The sequence below is a fragment of the Sus scrofa genome, chromosome 1 (genome assembly GCF_054392235.1).
Source record: "Sus scrofa isolate SSC_HxYL_T2T_F1_AM1 chromosome 1, Sscrofa_HxYL_maternal_Yorkshire_Landrace_v2.0, whole genome shotgun sequence".
NCBI lineage: Eukaryota > Metazoa > Chordata > Mammalia > Artiodactyla > Suidae > Sus > Sus scrofa.
In genome coordinates this window covers 155,057,395-155,075,626 of record NC_139383.1, presented here as the reverse complement: position 1 = coordinate 155,075,626, position 18,232 = coordinate 155,057,395, and the positions used below count along the sequence as shown (strand labels likewise).

Sequence of the window (18,232 nt, the reverse complement as noted above, 5' to 3'; positions counted from 1 at the left end):
GGCTGGGCTGATAATAAACAGAAGTCACGAAAACCCCAAAGAATCAAAACACACATTTGGTTTGCCCTCCAGACTGTGAAGCTTTCCACATGGTGGTCACGTAAATCCAACACCCGCCGACTCCACAACAGTTAACATCCCAATGTGTATCCAGCCCGCAGGGCAGCCCTAGAAATCCCCAAGGCCCAAAGGAGTAAGTCTCTGAAAGGAGAAGTTCAGGCACAGAGCAGAGGACCTGATCTCATGGTGGACGTCACCAGCGAGTCCTTGCCAAGCACAGATGCATAGCAATCACCCAGGACCACGAGGACCTGTCATCCTGGGCACCCCTGCAGACTCAGGGAACCACAGTCTTTGGTGCTGGACAAACAGGCTCTCACAGCACCGGCACCCCCTCAGGGCTAGGGAGCACCCCCTTTCACAGGAAGTGCACTGAGGACTTGCCGAGTCTCCTAAGTCCTCGCTGGAACTGTGACACCAGCCCAGGTAGGGTCATTCCTCCACACTCACTGCCTCGCTGCCAAATGGCAAAGGACTCGAGACAGGTGCAGAGATGTCCATTCAATCTGGATATTCAATACAAAACTGGCTGGACACAACTCATGTATTCTCTGATTGCTATACATTAAAAAAGCTCAAAAAACAATATTTCAGGTCAACAGAATTCAATAAAATAAAGAAAAACTCCCCATGAATACTCTCTACTTGCTGTATTTGATCTCCGGCCTGAGCCCTCATGAGATCAGACCATTCTGACCATTTTACAGACCAGGGATCTTGTGTTCACTGGTTACCTCACTGGTGCCATGACACATGCACTGCGAAAAACAGCATCAAGCCTAGTGATACCAAGCAAACAGACGACAGAGCAGAGATGGTCACCATCCAGGAGGTATCCTGCCCAGTTCAGCCACACTCACCCCCTCATCCCCCTCACTGAGTTCGCATCAGGGCCATGGTCATGGGTGCAAGCACTGGCACAACAAACTGTTCACCCCTTTTTACTAACCCCACACAAGTCTCAACTGCCTCACCTGTCACATAGGAAAAACCCTAGTCCCTACCTCTTCCAGTTGCTCTAAGATTCACCAAGATCATACAAGGAAAGCCCTAGCACCATGTCACCCAGCCCAGTCACCCCCCCATATCAGCATCACCTCCACTATCAACCACGGACTTCCCGCAAATGGCAAAACCAGAAATCTGAAATCCTCAGGAGTTATGGGTCCCACTGGTGACAAACAGGACAGCTTTCCATCATCATCCTTTTGGGTTGATGGTGATCATTCTGAGGTTGAGCCATAAAGGGACCAGTCTTGGGATGCCACACATTCTGGCTTCCCAACCCCAGATGTGCACCTTCACCTGGTATTTTCCTGCTTGGAGGGAAAAGGGCTGGAGGCTCCAGACTGTTTGGGAGACTGGGCGGAGCAGGGCTGGGTGTGCTTGGTGCTGGGAAGTCTGGGAGTCTGGGATGAAGGGAGCACACATGCGAGCATGGAGGGGATCTCTGAGAAGATCCAATACCATCAACTCCCCTTGTTTGTGGCAGTTACATTCAATAAAGTTGTTGTGAACAATGAATGAGTGAACCCTGGACCCTGTTCCTAGGGGAAATGCAGGGGGAGGTTCCTGCCAGCTTCAGGTCACCACGTTTTTTTAATTTTGTTTTTTGCCCATGCCCATGGCATGTGAAAGTTCCCAGGCCAGGGACTGTACCCTCACCACAGCAACAACCTGAGCCACTGCAATGGGAATGCCAAATCCTTAATCCACTGAGCCACCAGAGAACTCCCGGTTACCACATTTTCATCAACCAATCAATATGTAAACTTGTCCTTTGTATGTTTCTTTTTCTTTTCTTTTTACAGCCACACCTGGGGCACAACAAAGTTCCCAGGCCAGGGATCACCAGAGCTGCAGCTGTACCTTACCCCCACAGCCATGGCAACACAGGATCCAAACTGCATCTGTGACCTACGCTGTAGCCTGTAGCAATGCAGGATCCTTAACCCACTGAATGAAGCCAGGGATTGAATCCACATCCTCACAGAGACAACACTGGGGTCCTTAACCTGCTGAGCCACAACAGGAACCCTCTATGGATGTTTCTACTTAAATTCACCTTATTTAATGTGTACTACTTACAAATAATTAATTACTTTCAGTATTCCTTTACAATAAAACAGTAGCTGGGATGAGTTTAACATTTTCCTGATCCTGGATAATAGGACCATCAATTTCTCTGGCCTTCAGCCTCACATGCATTTTAACTGGTGGTCATCTCAGAAATCCACAAAGTCAGCCACTTTTCCACCATTCCATCACACACTAGAGATGTTACTTTGGCACTTTGGGGGGCAGCCCCATGTGCAAAATTTCTTCTTCCTTTGTCTGGAGGTACCATACTGTTGCCTCATTAACACAGAACTCATGGCCAACACCTCTGTAACTTTCGTGTTTTCTCCAAAAGGCACAGTGCAGCCTTCTTGTGCTTAGAAAACTAGCCAGTACCCCAGCACTGAAGTCGGGGGTCATTTTTAACACCAGAAAAAAAGCACAAAAATGCAAAAGACCAGACACTAGGGCTATGGCAAGGACTCTTGCTTACAGGATGAGCCCAAGCAAGAAGGCGAGAGAGGCTCCTTATTCAAAGTCGGCCGGGAACCAACTCATTGAATGACTTATCTGTTGTGCCTATCTGCACACATCTGCAAAGGACTGTGAAAGTGCCAAGGGTGTTGACCTCAAGGTTACAGATAAGTTCTAGCAAGTAGGCAAGTTCAGAAGTATGGAACCCATGAATAATAAGGACCTTTGATTATAGAACACCTCTAAGGGGATGTTTTGGGAAATCCTGAAAGGAAGTCTGTCTCTCTGATGGAAAAATACTTTTTTTTTTAATTTTGTTTATTGTTATTTCCCCAACACAATTTTTTTTTCTACTGCACAGCATGGTAACCCAGTTACACATACATGTATACATTCTTTTTTCTGCCATTATCATGCTTCATCATAAGTGACTAGATATAGTTCTCAGTGCTACACAGAAGGATCTCATTGCATTCCAAAAGCAATAGTTTGCATCTATTAACCCCAAGCTCCCAATCCATACCTCTCCCTCTCCCTCCTCCTTGGCAACCATAAGTCTATTCTCCAAGTCCATGATTTTCTTTTCTGTGGAAAGGTTCATTTGTGCTGTATATTAGATACCAGGTATGAGTGATATCATATGGTATTTGTCTTTCTCTTTCTGACTTACTTCACTCAGGATGAAAGTATCTAGTTCCATCCATGTTGCTGCAAATAGCATTATTTTGTTTTTTTATGACTGAGTAGTATTCCATTGTGTATACATACCACATCTTCCTAACCCAATCATCTGTCAATGGACATTTGGGTTGTTTCCATGTCTTGGCTATTGTGAATAGTGCTGCAATGAACATGCGTGTGCATGTGTCTTTTTTAAGGAAAGTTTTGTCCGGATATATGCCCAAGAGTGGGATTGCTGAGTCATATGGTAGTTCTATGTATAGTTTTCTAAGGTACCTCCATACTGTTCTCCATAGTGGCTGTACCAGCTTACATTCCCACCAAGAGTGCAGGAGGGTTCCCTTTTCTCCACACCCCCTCCAGCATTTTTTATTTTTGGACTTATTAATGATAGCCATTCTGATTGGTGTGAGGTGGTATCTCATGGTAGTTTTGATTTGCATTTCTCTAATAATCAGGGATGTTGAGCATTTTTTCATGTGCTTATTGGCCATCTGTATCTGATGGAAAAATTCTTAATGGTGGAATCCCACAAGGCCAAAGGGAAAATTTTTTTTTTGCCCAAATTTTCCAAAATTTCCTCAATAAATATGCATTGAGCTGAAAAAACGTTTTCCCCTAAAATGCATACGCACACACAGACACACACAGACACACACACACACACACACACACATACACACACACAGATCTCCTTTGGTCCCCACGATCACACTGTGTCTTCCTGCAATGTGAATCCACCTCTTTCAGATTCTCTGAGACCCACCTTCCCCTGTACAGACTCCTCGGTCCTCTCCAAGCTGCGTGGGGGCAGCTTTACCTGAAAATTGGAGCATTTTTGAAAGAAAAGTGGCTGAAGAAAAACATCTGCAGCAAAAAGTAACATCCGTGATGACTAAAAAACTGCTAGGAAATGGAAAAGCATCAAGACACCAAAAGATAAAGGGCACCCAACCACCCACCAAGCATTCATAAAAGGAGATACACCATCAGACAAGAAGATACTGGGAGACAGTCAGCATTCACAGGCTGCATGGTAATCTATCCTCAGGTAACAAACCCAAAAGAGTAAAACATGCTTCATGCAGAGATGTCTGTGCAGTCTCATGTACAAAAGAAAATGACACATGCAACCTGTATGCCGGATGGCAGAGAAAGTACAGACAAATAAATTAGATGGTCTATTGTCCAAACATTTAAATAAAGGTTGGTAAAAATGATCATGAAAATTTCATGACAACGCAGAGCAACATTTACAATATGTCAGATTTTTAAAAGCTGGACAGCAGATTCACATCTGGACTTGTGACAGCTACAAACATTGTTTATGCTCAGTATCAGCATCTGAGAAAGTGGGAACCACAGTCCCATTCTAACTCTATTGTAATATTGTTGTCCATGCAGCGATGAAGTAAAGCACTTTTTGGTACCTTGGAGGGGTGGTTTTTGGCCATGCCCACAGCATACTGAAGTTCCTGGGCTAGGGATCAAATTGAGCCATAGCAGTGACAACTCCAGATCTTTAACCCAAGAAGCCATGGGAGAATTCCACTATTCAGTACTCTTGAAAACATCTGTGACATAATTTGTCAAGCTTGAAATGAGTGAAAGACAGTAAAAGAAAGTGTATGCACTTTTCTTCTGACAGAAGTCCTCCAAGCATCACTTCTCAAACCTACATGCGGCATTTTGTTGAAATGTAGCCTTGGAATCAGCAATCCCAGGGCAGAGCTTTCCAGTGCTACTGGGCCATGGATCACACATTACAAAGACACATTCTAGGAGTTCCCCTCGTGGCGCAGTGGTTAACGAATCCGACTAGGAACCATGAGGTTGCGGGTTCGGTCCCTGCCCTTGCTCAGTGGGTTAACGATCCGGCGTTGCCGTGAGCTGTGGTGTAGGTTGCAGACGTGGCTCGGATCCTGCGTTGCTGTGGCTCTGGCGTAGGCCAGTGGCTACAGCTCTGATTAGACCCCTAGCCTGGGAACCTCCATATGCCGCGGGAGCGGCCCAAAGAAATAGCAAAAAGACAAAAAAAAAAAACAAAAAAAAAAAACAAAGACACATTCTAAGCATTGAGGTGGCCTATGTCTCCCATTTCTCCCTTAGGTGATTTCCACTGCAGCCTTAACTACGTGGACGGCACTAGAGAGGCCAGCATGGGACCTTGGCTGCCCATACAGCCTGGCTATCCTCAGGGGAGAATGGGATTCCTTTCAGAAAGGCAGGATGTGGTCTGAAACAAGGAATCACCAAAGTCTCCAGGGAACTTCCTTCATACACACACACACACACACACACACACACACACACACACACCATTGCTTTCAAGATGGTTCCTATCACCAGTGGCTCTATTTGGTCAAATAGAATGACTGAGTGAATAAAGCTGAAAAAGCTACGATAACTAACCAGTGTAAACGAGCCTTTTCAAGGTCTTGGAGAAGTGCATTTGCTTCAAGGAGACACTCTATTTGGAGAGAAGGACTTGCCCTTCCATCCAATGGCATATTTCTAAAGAAAAAACTTCCTCCTGCGCCCCCCATCTCCACCTGCCCTATGAAACCACCACCACCACCCACTCAGCCACCCCCCAGCCCTCCAACTCAAATTGGCATCTGGGTGCCAATTAGCTAAAAAATGCAAATCAAAACTAAAATGAGGTATCACCTCATACCACTCAGAATGGCCATCATCAAATATAGATGCATAAATTCTCAACAAAATTTTAGCCAACCAAATCCAACAACATATAAAAAAGATCATACACAAAGACCAAGTAGGATTCATCCCAGGTTCACAAGGATGGTTCAACATACGCAAATCAATCAATGTCATATACCACATCAACAAAACAAGTCAAAAATCACACAATCATCTCAATAGATGCAGCAAAAGCATTTGGCAAAATCCAGCATCCATTTATGATAAAAACCCTTACCAAAGTGGGTATAAAGGGAACATACCTGAACATAATAAAAACCATTTATAACAAACCCACAGCAAATATAATAATCAATGGAGAAAAGCTGAAAGCCTTCCCACTAAAATCTAGAATAAGACAAGGATGCCCACTCTCACCACTTTTACTCGACATAGTTTTGGAAGGCCTAGCCACAGCAATCAGACAAACAAAAGAAATAAAAAGTACCCAAATTGGAAGAGAAGAGGTAAAATTGTCACTCTGTGCAGGTTACGTGATACTATATATAGGAAACCCAAAGGACTCCACACAAAAGCTGCTGCAACTGATGAACAAATTCACCAAAGTAGCAGGATATAAGATTAACATTCAGAAATTGGTTGCATTTCTGTATAATAACAATGAAATATTAGAAAAAGGAATATAAAAATATAATACCTTTTAAAATTGCACCCCCAAAAATTAAGTACCTAGGAATAAACCTGACCAAGGATGTGAAAGACTTACATGCTGAGAACTATAAAACATTAATCAAGGAAATTAAAGAGGATTCAAAGAAATGGAAAGATATTCCATGCTCCTGGGTTGGAAGAATTAATGTTGTAAAAATGGCCATACTACCCAAAGCAATCTACAGATTCAGTGCAATCCCTATCAAATGACCCATGACATTTTTCACAGAACTACAAAAAAAATCTGAAAATTTATATGGAACCATAAAAGACCCAGAATTGTCAAAGCAAACCTTAGGAACAAAAACCAAGCGGGAGGCATAACTCTCCCAGACTTCAGACAATATCACAAAGCTACAGTAATCCAGACAATGTGGTACTGGTACCAAAACAGACATACAGACCAATGGAACAGAATAGAGAACACAGAAATAAACCCAGACACCTATGGTCAATTAATCTTTGACAAAGGAGGCAAGAATATAAAATGGGGGAGTTCCCTTCATGGTGCAGTGGAAACAAATCCAACTAGGAACCAACCATGAGGTTGTGGGTTCGATCCCTGGCCTCACTCAGTAGATTAACGATCCGGCATTGCTGTGAGCTATGGTGTAGGTCACAGACACGGCTTGGATTCCGCATTGCTGTGGCTGTGGTGCAGGCCGGTAGCTACAGCTCTGATTCAACCCCTATCCCAGGAACCTCCATATGCTGTGGGTGAGGTCCTAAAAAGACCGAAAAGAAGAATATAAAATGGGGAAAAGACAATCTTTTCGGTAAGTGGTACTGGGAAAACTGGACAGCTGCATGTAAATCAATGAAACTGGAACACACCCTCACACCACGCACAAAAATAAACTCAAAATTGCTTAAAGACTTAAACATAAGACAAGACACCATCAAACTCCTAGAAGAGAACATAGGCAAAACATTCTCTGACATCAACCAAAGAAACGTTTTCTCAGGTCAGTCTCCCAATGCAACAGAAATAAAAGCAAAAATAAACCAATTAGACCTAATCAAATTGGCAAACTTTTGCACAGCAAAGAAAACCATAAAAAAAAAGACAACCTATGGAATAAGAGAAAATAGTTTCAAATGATGCAATTAACAAGTTAATTAATTAATCCCTAAAATATACAAACAACTTATACAACTCAACAACAACAACAACAACAAAAAATCAATAGAAAAATGGGCAAAAGACTTGAATAGGCATTTCTCCAAAGAAGATATACAGATGGCCAATAAGCACATGAAAAAATGCTCAACATCACTGATTATTAGAGAAATGCAAATCAAAACTAGTATGACATACCACCTCATACCTGTCAGAATGGCCATCATTAATGAGTCAACAAATAACAAGCACTGGAGAGGGTGTGGAGAAAAGGGTATGCTCCTATACTTTTGGTGGGAACATAAATTGATACAACCACTATGGAAAAAAGTATAGAGGTACCTCAGAAAACTAAATCTAGAAGTACCATATGACCTAGCAATCCCATTCTTGGGCATATATCCAGACAAAACTTTCTTTGAAAAAGATACATGTACCCATATGTCCATTGCAACACTGTACACAATAGCCAAGACATGGAAACAACCCAAATGTCCATCAACAGATGATTGGATTAAGAAGATGTGGTGTATATACACAATTGAATACTACTCAGCCATAAAAAAGAACAAAGTAATGTCATTTGAAGCAACATGGATGAAACTAGAGATTCTCACACTAAGTGAAGTCAGAAGGAGAAAGACAAATACCATATGATATCACTTATATCTGAAATCTAATATAAAGTACAAATGAACTTTTCCACAGAAAAGAAACTCATGGACTTGGAGAACAGACTTGTGATTGCCACAGGGGAGGGGGAGGGAGTGAGATGGACTCGGAGTCTGGGGTTAATAGATGCAAACTATTGCATTTGGAGTGGATAAGCAATGAGATCCTGCTGTATAGCATGGGGAAACTATAAAAACCATAAAGTAAAAAAAAAAAATGGCCATATCAAAAATTCTACAAACACTAAATGCTGTGGAGGGTGTGGAAAAAAGGGAGCCCTCCTACAGTGTGGATGAGCATGTACATTGGTGCAGCTGCTATGGAGAATAGTATGGAGGTTCCTTAAAAAACTAGAAATAGAATTACCATATGATCCGGCACAATCCCACTGCTGGCTATATTATATACACAGACAAAGCTATAAGTCAAAAAGATACATACACCTCTGTGTTCACAGCATCACTATTTACAATAGCCAAAACATGGAAACAAATGTCCACTGAGAGAGGATGGATAAAGAAGATGCGGTACATATATATGGAATGGCATACTACTCAGCCATAAAAGAATGAAATAATGACGTTGGCAGCAACATGGATGCAACTAGAGATTATCATACTAAATGAAGTAAGTCAGGCAGAGAAGGACAAATATCTTATGATATCACTTGTATGTGGAATATAAAAAATGATACATAAGAACTTATTTACAAAACAGAAACAGGCTGACAGACATAGAGAACAAACTTATGGTTACCAAAGGAGAAAGGGCAGGAGGGATAAATTAGGAGTTTGAGATTAACAGATACACACTACTATATATAAAACAGATAACCAATAAGGACCTACTATATAACACAGGGAACTATACTCAATATCTTGTAATACACTATAATGGAAAAGAATATGTAATCAAACTATAATGGAGAAGAAGAAATATATTCTTCTCATATAACTATAATGGAATACGTGTGTGTGTGTGTGTATGTATGTGTGTGTGTGTGTGTATGTATATATATATATATATATATAATGACACTTTGCCATATACCCGAAACTAATACAACATTATAGATGCAAATTGAAACAATATTTCAATTTAAAAATAAATTTTAAAAAACTGGTTGGAGTAAAGCACATCAGATCTTGTCCACTCCCTCTACACTCTAAAAGTAATTTTCTCTTGACCAGAACTGTGTCAGAATATCATTTGTCAAACGAGGCACAGCACGTCACCCGCCCTGTGTTGTCCACATGGACCTTCAGCCATGGCCTTGCTGGGTGATGACTCCAGCTCTGTTGAGACAGCAGAAGGACAGTAGGACTTTGGCCTAAAGCCAAGCCCTTGCATGCAGAGCCACCTGCTTGTGGGAGGGCTTCTCCCCCTATCCACTAGTGCAACAGCAGTTTCTTCAAACCCTAAAGCTCCCAGTGCATGCAGAACTGGCTTGAATGACAGGAATACCCTGAAAGTGAAGTCAACTACAATCTTTAACAAAAACAAAAGGTATCCAATATAAGTCCTGGAAATCTAACAGGGAGTCAACAGGACTTACTGCCCAAATATAAGCTCTTGCTATATATATTTTTCAAATGCATGAACTCTTCTGGGAAAAAATTAATTAAGGCTTTTAAAAATACAAAAGCAGTTTATTTTCATTTGTCCACAGAATTAGCCAACTTGAAATTCCTTTGCATGTGTCTAATATTCACATCTTCTTAATATATACACGTAGAGTTTTGAAAAGACAGCTTTTCGAAAGTATTTATTAGAAAACACACTATAATTAAAAGAATATATAGTTATGTTTAAATCCATTTGCCCCATTAGCATGCATTTCCTCTCCAAGACTGTCAAACCTTCAAATAATTATCTCTAAAGTGGTTATTTACAGCTAATCGCTCATCATGCCAAGGCCCCCAGGCTTTCAAAGAACTGTCACCCCACATAATCACCCCTGTGAAATGCACTCAGGTCCCTGTCCCTGACCAAAGCTGTGTGCACTTGCCAGTGATCCCACATCCTTGCCGATGTCCTGCTGGCCTGAAGAAGCCACCTGGTGAGGGGCGACAGTCACAGGGATCACCCCCACAGGAGCATATCCACAGCAAGCAGGCTAAGGACCTCTTCTGGATGGGCTGGTGTGTCTCCTGGGAGCCCTAGTTGCCAATCGGCCTTCAAGGAGATTTCCTTGGCACCTACTAAATGCATCTGATGAGTGAGAGTGAGTGGCAGAAATCCATATATAATTGAATGAATGGAGAACTAAGCACGGGTTCTAATCTCCAGGGACTCTAATCCTTTGCTCCCTGGGTCCCTCCATTCCCTTCCCCTGGTTGCAGCCCGAATCCTACCTGCTCTTGGGGCCACTTTGGTCTCTCCTCTGGAGTCCTGGTCTTGGTCTTGAAGCTTCTCTGGGGATCTCCAGGGTGCTTGGCCTCAGGAGGGAGGTTCAGAGACTTGGGCCGCCCCTCGTGTCTGCTGGGGCCGAGGCTGGCCTCGCCGGGAGGGCAGGCCTCCGCCGAGTCCCCAGGCCCTGGCTCCGGTGCCCGCACCAGCGTGTGCTCTGGGCTGGCCTCACCGGCGCTGGTGATGCTTGTCATACTCAAGCTCATTTTGATCTCAGCCACGATCTGGTCGATGTCCTCCTCCTGGTCCTCCAGGTCCCCGTCCCCACGCCTAGGGCGGTAGGGGGATGCGCTGCCTGCGTTCCCATTGGCCTCAGTGGGGTAGTAGTCCGGGTAGCCCTCCTCGCTGGGGCAGTAGTGGACACCCTCTTCCTGGTCCTGGGCCTCCAGGCCAGAGGGCTCGTCCTCTGGGATGGGGAGGTGGCTGCCCCGGTAGTCCGGGCTGCCCTCGTCCTCACAGTCGGGCGGGTGTGGGCCCGCCGGGTCCGTCCACTCCTCCACCGCCTCCTGGCACTCATCAGTCTCCAGGCCAGACGCACTGTGCGCCAGGCAGCCCTCACCGTTGCAGTCCATGCCCTCCAGGTAGCTGTCGTCCTCGGGGCAGTAGCGGATGTAGTAGGTGATGCCCTCCTCCTCCTCGGGGAGGCCCTCATCGTAGTCCTCCTCCTCCGAGGTGTTGTTCACATAGTCGGAGCTGGAGTCCCCATCGGGGCTGTGGTCGGGGCAGCCCGGCTCTGTGGGCACCGGGCTCTCGGGCCGCAGGGTTGCCAGCTCCAAGCCCTGGGGCGTGTACTCCTCTGGGGGCAGCTCCACACCCTCAGCCTCCGGCTCGGGGCTCGGCCTCACCCTGTGGTCTAGCATGCTGCTCGCTGTGCTCTGACGCTTCCGGTGGGCCATGGTGGGTGATCACGCAGCCATCATCACCAGGAGGCAGCCACTGTCAGGGGAAGGGGGAAAGAACAGTCAGAACCCCAGCACTGCCACCCACAGATCACGTGGGGCAGCAGGTGGGGCCCCACAGGTGTTCACTCCAGAGAGATGATGAATGGAAGCACGTTTGTTCAAATAACATGCTGCCCCACCCCTGCCAAAGAGATAAGAGCACATGCAGCAGTGGAGGAAAAGGAGCCCCAGAATTCTCCACAGCTACATATATATGTGTTCTTTTCAGGTTCTTTTCCATTATAGGCTATTTCAAGGTATTGAGTATCTTCCCTGTGCTGTACAGTAGGTCTTATTTTTAGTGGTCTGTATATTTTAATCCCATACTCCTATTATTATCTATCCCCCCTTTCCTCTTTGGTAATAGTAAGTTTGTTTTCTCTGTCTGTGACTCTATTTCCACTTTGTAACTAAGTTCATTTGTATTATTTTTTTAGATTCCACATATAAGTGATATGATATTTGTCTTTGTCTGACTTACTTCACTTAGGATGATCATCTCTAGGTCCATTCATGTTGTGCAAATGGCATTATTTCCTTTTTATGGTTGAGTAGTATTCCATTGTATGTACGTATCAGATATTTATCTGTTCCTCTGTTGATGGACATTCAGGTTGTTTTCATGTCTTGACTATTGTGGATAGTGCTGCTATAAACATAGGGGTGCATGTATCTTTTCAAATTATAGTTTTGTCCAAAGTAATCTATAATTTAAGGCTATCTCAGTCAAAATCTCAGTAGAATACTGGGGAAACTTTGACCAATAATTCTTAAGTTTCTTTAGAAGAACAAATGGGTGAAAATAGCTGGGAGAGACCTACAAAATGAGAATATGAGAACTTATTTTATCAGGCATTTAAATATACTCTAAAGTCATAGTAATTAAAATGGCATGATAGGGCCGCTGGACAGATAAAAATGGTATAGACAAGAAAGTCCAGAAATAGACCTATGTTTATGAAGAATTTAGTCTAGGGGAGTTCCCATCGTGGCGCAGTGGCTAACGAATCCGACTAGGAACCATGAGGTTGCGGGTTCGGTCCCTGCCCTTGCTCAGTGGGTTAACAATCCGGCGTTGCCGTGAGCTGTGGTGTAGGTCGCAGACGCGGCTCGGATCCCGCGTTGCTGTGGCTCTGGCATAGGCCGGTGGCTACAGCTCCGATTCAACCCCTAGCCTGGGAACCTCCATATGCCGTGGGAGCGGCCCAAGAAATAGCAACAACAACAACAACAGACAAAAAGACAAAAAAAAAAAAAAAAAAAAAAAAAAATTTAGTCTATAACATGTAGGGTGACCAGCCATCCACATTTGCTGGGACTGAACCCAGTTTCCAGAACACAGAACTTTTAGTGCTTAAACCAGAATAGCTGGTCACCCAAAGGCATGTGAAAATGAAGGGTATTGGGATATTTGGGTGAACTAGTGGTTCTCAAACTCTGTGGCCCATGGGAATCACCTGGGGAATCTTACAAGTACTCAAGCATGACATTCCAAGTTCATTGGTAAGAGCTGTGACCTGGCATCAAGGTTTTTAATGTGTAGCAAAGTTTGAAAACCACTGAGGTGACCACGTGGGAGAAAACTAAGCTGCTTCCTACCTTACACATGTATGCTTTTCCGATGGGCTAAATATTTAAGTATAAAGAATAAAGGATTCCAGATGGTGGCCAGATTTGCCTGCTTCAAGGGGAGATGGCTGGCCTCTCACAGGAAACCTGCAGTCCTTGGAGTTGGGGGTGGGGTGCTGCTCACAGGCCCAGGGAGTGTCAGAGAGAACACTTATTTCCTGCGGCTCCAGGTGAAAAGCACATTGTCCCTTGAAGTAAGCAGATTTGGCTAAGGACAACTCATCATTGGGTCTTTTCACTGAAGAAATATCTCCCCATTTATGTAATGGGGGTCCTCAACAGGTCCATGGATTTCTTCACGGTTGCAGACATATCATACTAAGTTTATTCCAAGATATATTGTTTTTTGTGGCCATGGTGAATGGATTTTCTCTCCTGTCATATATATCTGGCTATTGTTGGCATATTAAAAAAACTATACTGATCTTGTAAAAGTCTGCATTTAAATTCCAATAGTTTTAGTTGATAATTTTATTTTCTTTTCCAGCCTTTTGTCTAACTTCACTGCCCTTCCACAGTTAATTGACAGTGATGCAAAGAGGCATCCTTGACTTACTCGCAATAGTAATGAAAATGGCTTTACTTTTTACCAGGGCTGGTCCAGGGTGAGGCAGGCAGGCATGACACTCACCCGGAGCACAAAATTTAACAGGGTACCCCCCAAAAAAGAAATCCCTCAGGAATCAAAATAGATATTATTTTAATGCAATACTTTTAAACTAATCAAAACTAATGCAAAAAAATCCATGATGAACAAAATATCAAAGTTTTAAAAAAGACAAGATCAATACAATAAAGTGTTACTGATTTTTTCTTTTTACCCCAGGCTCCAATAGGGATTCTGTGAATGATGTTTTAAAAAAGTTTTCCCAGAGTTCCTGTCATGGCGCAGAGGAAACGAATCTGACTAGGAACCACGAGGTTGCGGGTTCGATCCCTGGCCTTGCTCAGTGGGTTAAGGATCCCATGTTGCTGTGAGCTGTGGTATAGGTCAAAGATGCAGCTTGGATCCTGCGTTGCTGTGGCTCTGGCGTAGGCCGGCAGCTACAGCCTCCAATTAGACCCCTAGCCTGGGAACCTCCATATGCCGAGGGTGCAGCCCTAAAAAGACAAAAAAAAAAAAAAGTTTTCCCCATTAAATAAATGATACAATGCAGTGTTGGCTTTTCCAAAGTTTGATGATGCAAGCTGTGGTCTCTTTTGTGGATACAAATGGGAGGACATATAGTGGCTACCCTGGAGAGTAGCCGTGTCTTTGAAGTGTCTGCAGAATTGCATCTAACCTACTTGGGCACTTTTGGTATAAAAGAAAGAGTCTCCTACTACAGGTGAAGACAGAAGGTCTCTGTTTAAATTCAGACCTCCATTTACTGTCAGGCTTTGGGCAAGATATTTAAGGGAGAGATGGCTTTCCCCTCCTAAGAAATTGCCTGCAGGGCTTGAAGTGGGTTAAATTGAGGAGTGCCTATGCTGGCCTCAACTCCATGAATGCTTTTTTTTCCCCCTGACCATATATAGGGAGTTGAGAAACATTTTAAGTGAGATTTGAAAGGAGAGAATGCAGTAGAAACTATTAAGCATGATTTTAATGGCTACATAATATTTCCTCGCCCTATTTCCCAGCTGAACACATGCATTGCATATTATTTTCCTATAATAAATAATGGCTTGATGTTATCCAAGGATATTCTCTAGGTCTTCCCCCCATCCACCCTACCCCCTCCCAGAGCTTTTACCCAGGACTCTTTAAAACTTTTTTTTTTTTTCAATACAACCTCCAGGTCCTCAGAAAAGGCCCTGAGAGTGGCCAGGAGAGCATCCACCATGGCCATGGCAGGCTCTGTGAACTGTAAGCAAACATATTGAGGTCCTTTGCTTCTGATTAATCATATTAAAGCTAAATCCTTCACAACAGACCACCTGGAAAGCAATTCAAATATACAGGAGAAGCATGACTCCTTGCTACACATCCAAGGAAATGAGGCCCAGCGTCAATTACTGCTAGAACAGTCCCTGAATCAATGGAAAAGGCACATCACTTTCCTCCTGAACCATCCTAATGAGATGTGGCAAATAAAGGCTCATTGTCAACAATAAAGAACTTGCTGTCCTTATTCTAAGCCACATTTTTCTTTTGCGTGAGAAAACAGCAGTAGCTGCCTCTTAGGGACCACAATACTGGCTGGGTGAAAAAGCTACCATGCAACAAGATAGGGACTCAGCTAAATTGCTACTTCCCCAATCTTGCTCCCAGCTTGGTTTCACACGTTGTAAAGATAATCATCATTTACTCCTTCCAAATATAACACTGTTGCTTTGACCACCCACAACACGGGTTTAAACTGGAGTCCTGGAGTATACCTGTATAATCAGCTCAAGCATCCCAGACAAGAAGCCTTGAATAAGCCAAGATCATAGACAACCAGGAGCTCTGAAATTGATTGATCTTCAGAATTATACATTAATTAATAAATTCATCTTCGGAAAATCAGGCTGACGTCCAACACTGTCACCCGAGACCCTACAAGCTCACTGAAAAATGGCAGTAAACGAGGGCAAAATGTTGAGCACACACCAAACCTCCAGGAGCCCGATCCCAGTTAAGCCAATGTTAGCACATTCACAAGACTAAAATATTCACGAAGAGTTTATCGACTAAAGTGTGCTGTTGTAATTCATTCACAACCAAATAAACACAGAATAAACAGTGAAGAAATACATTAAAATCCAAGCAAGGGGTTGCCTTTGAGGGATGGGACAATGTTATTCACTTCTCTCCTTTCTTCATTTCTGACACAGCATTTCTATAGACAAGGAATATATAAAAAGACAAGTGCCATGGAGTGTAAGCCCTCTGCAGCCACACTTGTTGGCTGGCATTTCTTCAGAGAAAGGACGGGGGTCTTAGTATCCCCTTAAAGTGTTCAAGGCCGGGACGGGGGCTGATTTGTACCACTTGGGCTTTCAATATGCCAGGGTATCTGCCCACCACATTTTATTCTCAGAATGAGCAACATGGGTGATCCATCCCTTAAATACAATTTTAAATGCTGTCGTCAGCCCTTTAACAATAGCAAGCCTCCAGGAGCTGGTATTTTCAATATCCCACAAAGTAACCTATACCCGTCACCAGGGGTTCATGATGTGACATATAACAACATTGCAGCCAAGCTACTTCTGAGATGGCAGGTGTTTGCTGTTATTAGTTATTCCTAACAGTGAAAAGTTGATTCTCTCCCAGAAGAGCTGCTAGAAATAGCAGTGGCTTCCCCAAGCCAGCCTGTTCCTATTCACCTTTAGGAAGAAAGCAAAGGTTCAGATAAGAAGGCAATTAAACAACACTGATCTTTGTCTCAATATACTCGAGATCAGGAGCCCAGCCTTTGCATATGCCAAAGCCTTGTGCTAAGAGGGACAATGACAAATGCCCTTTACCAGCTCCAACTTGGAGACAAGGAAATTGGCTACCTCTAGAGAAGGTAGTCATAAGGCTCCAGGGAAAACAGATTTCTTTCTGCTGGCTATCCTGCTAATTTCAAATTTTTCTTGTTACTTCCAAGTACATGTATCATTGAAAAGATTTAAAATAAACTATATTGGGAGTTCCTGTTGTGGCACAGTGGAAACAAACCCAACTAGTATCCATGAGTACATGAGTTCCATCCCTGGCCTCGCTCAGTGGGCCAAGGATCTGGCATTGCCATGAGCTATGGTGTAGGTTGCAGATGCAGATCAAATATGGTGTTGCTATAGCTGTGGTGTAGGCCAGCAGCTATAGCTCTGATTCGACCCCTAGCCTGGTAACTTCTATACGCCACAGGTGTGGCCCTAAAAAGGGAAAAAACAACAACAACTATATTGGAATTCCTGCCATGGCACAGTGGGTTAAGAATCCAATTGCAGCAGCTTGGGTCACTGTGGGGGGGAGGGTTCAATCCCCAGCCCAGCACAGTGGGTTAAAGGATCCAGCATTGCTACAGCTGTGATGCAGGTAACAGCTACAGATCAGATTCAGTTCCTGGCCCAGGAACTTCCATAAGCCATGGTTGCAGGCATGAAATATAATAAAATAAATAAATAAATAAAATAAACTACATCTGTGTTGTGGGTTTATCTGTGTCCCTCCCAAATTCATACGTTGAATTTCTAACCCCCAGGATCTCAGAATGTGACCTTGTTTGGAAATAGGGTTGTTGAAGATATAATTAGTAAAGCTAAGCCATATGGTAGGCCCTAATTCAATATGACTGATATCCTTGTAATAAGGAAAAATTTGGAGACAGACACACACAGGGAAAAGGAACACCTTGTGAAGATGAAGGCAGAGGTCCACAAGGTAGGGAACCAAAGAATGCCAACACCAGAAGCTGTGGCAGAGACACAAGGAAGACTTTCCCTGAAGGAACCAGTCCTAATCTCAAACTTCAGGCCTCTGGAACTGTTGGTGGGAATGTAAATTACTACCATCACCATGGAAAACAGTATGGAGGCACCTCAGAAAACTAAACATAGAACTACCCTATAACCTAGCAATCCCACTCTTGGGCATATATCTGGACAAAACTTTCCTTGAAAAAGATACATGTATGTTCACTGCAGCAGTATTCACAATAGCCAAGACATGGAAACATCCTAAATATATATTGACAGATGAATGGACTAAGAAGATGTGGTATATATACACAATGGAATACTACTCAGCCATAAAAAAGAACAAAATAATGCCATTTGCAGCAACATGGATGGAACCAGAGATTCTCATACTAAGTGAAGTTAAGTACCACATGATATCACTTATATCTGAAATCTAATA

The 18,232-nt window shown here is 43.4% G+C and overlaps 1 protein-coding gene across 27 annotated transcripts in view; it reads right to left on the bottom strand.

Moving 5' to 3' along the window:
* APBA2 (amyloid beta precursor protein binding family A member 2) overlaps nucleotides 1–18,232 on the bottom strand; it is a 243,651-nt gene that overhangs the window by 60,858 nt on the left and 164,561 nt on the right. For all 27 annotated transcript variants that reach the window (XM_084976612.1, XM_084976673.1, XM_084976564.1 and 24 more), the window contains one exon: nucleotides 10,795–11,785. In XM_084976612.1, coding sequence (XP_084832738.1) covers nucleotides 10,795–11,745 — 951 coding nt within the window. In that variant the 5' untranslated portion in view covers nucleotides 11,746–11,785. The remainder of the gene's footprint in view (nucleotides 1–10,794; nucleotides 11,786–18,232) is intronic.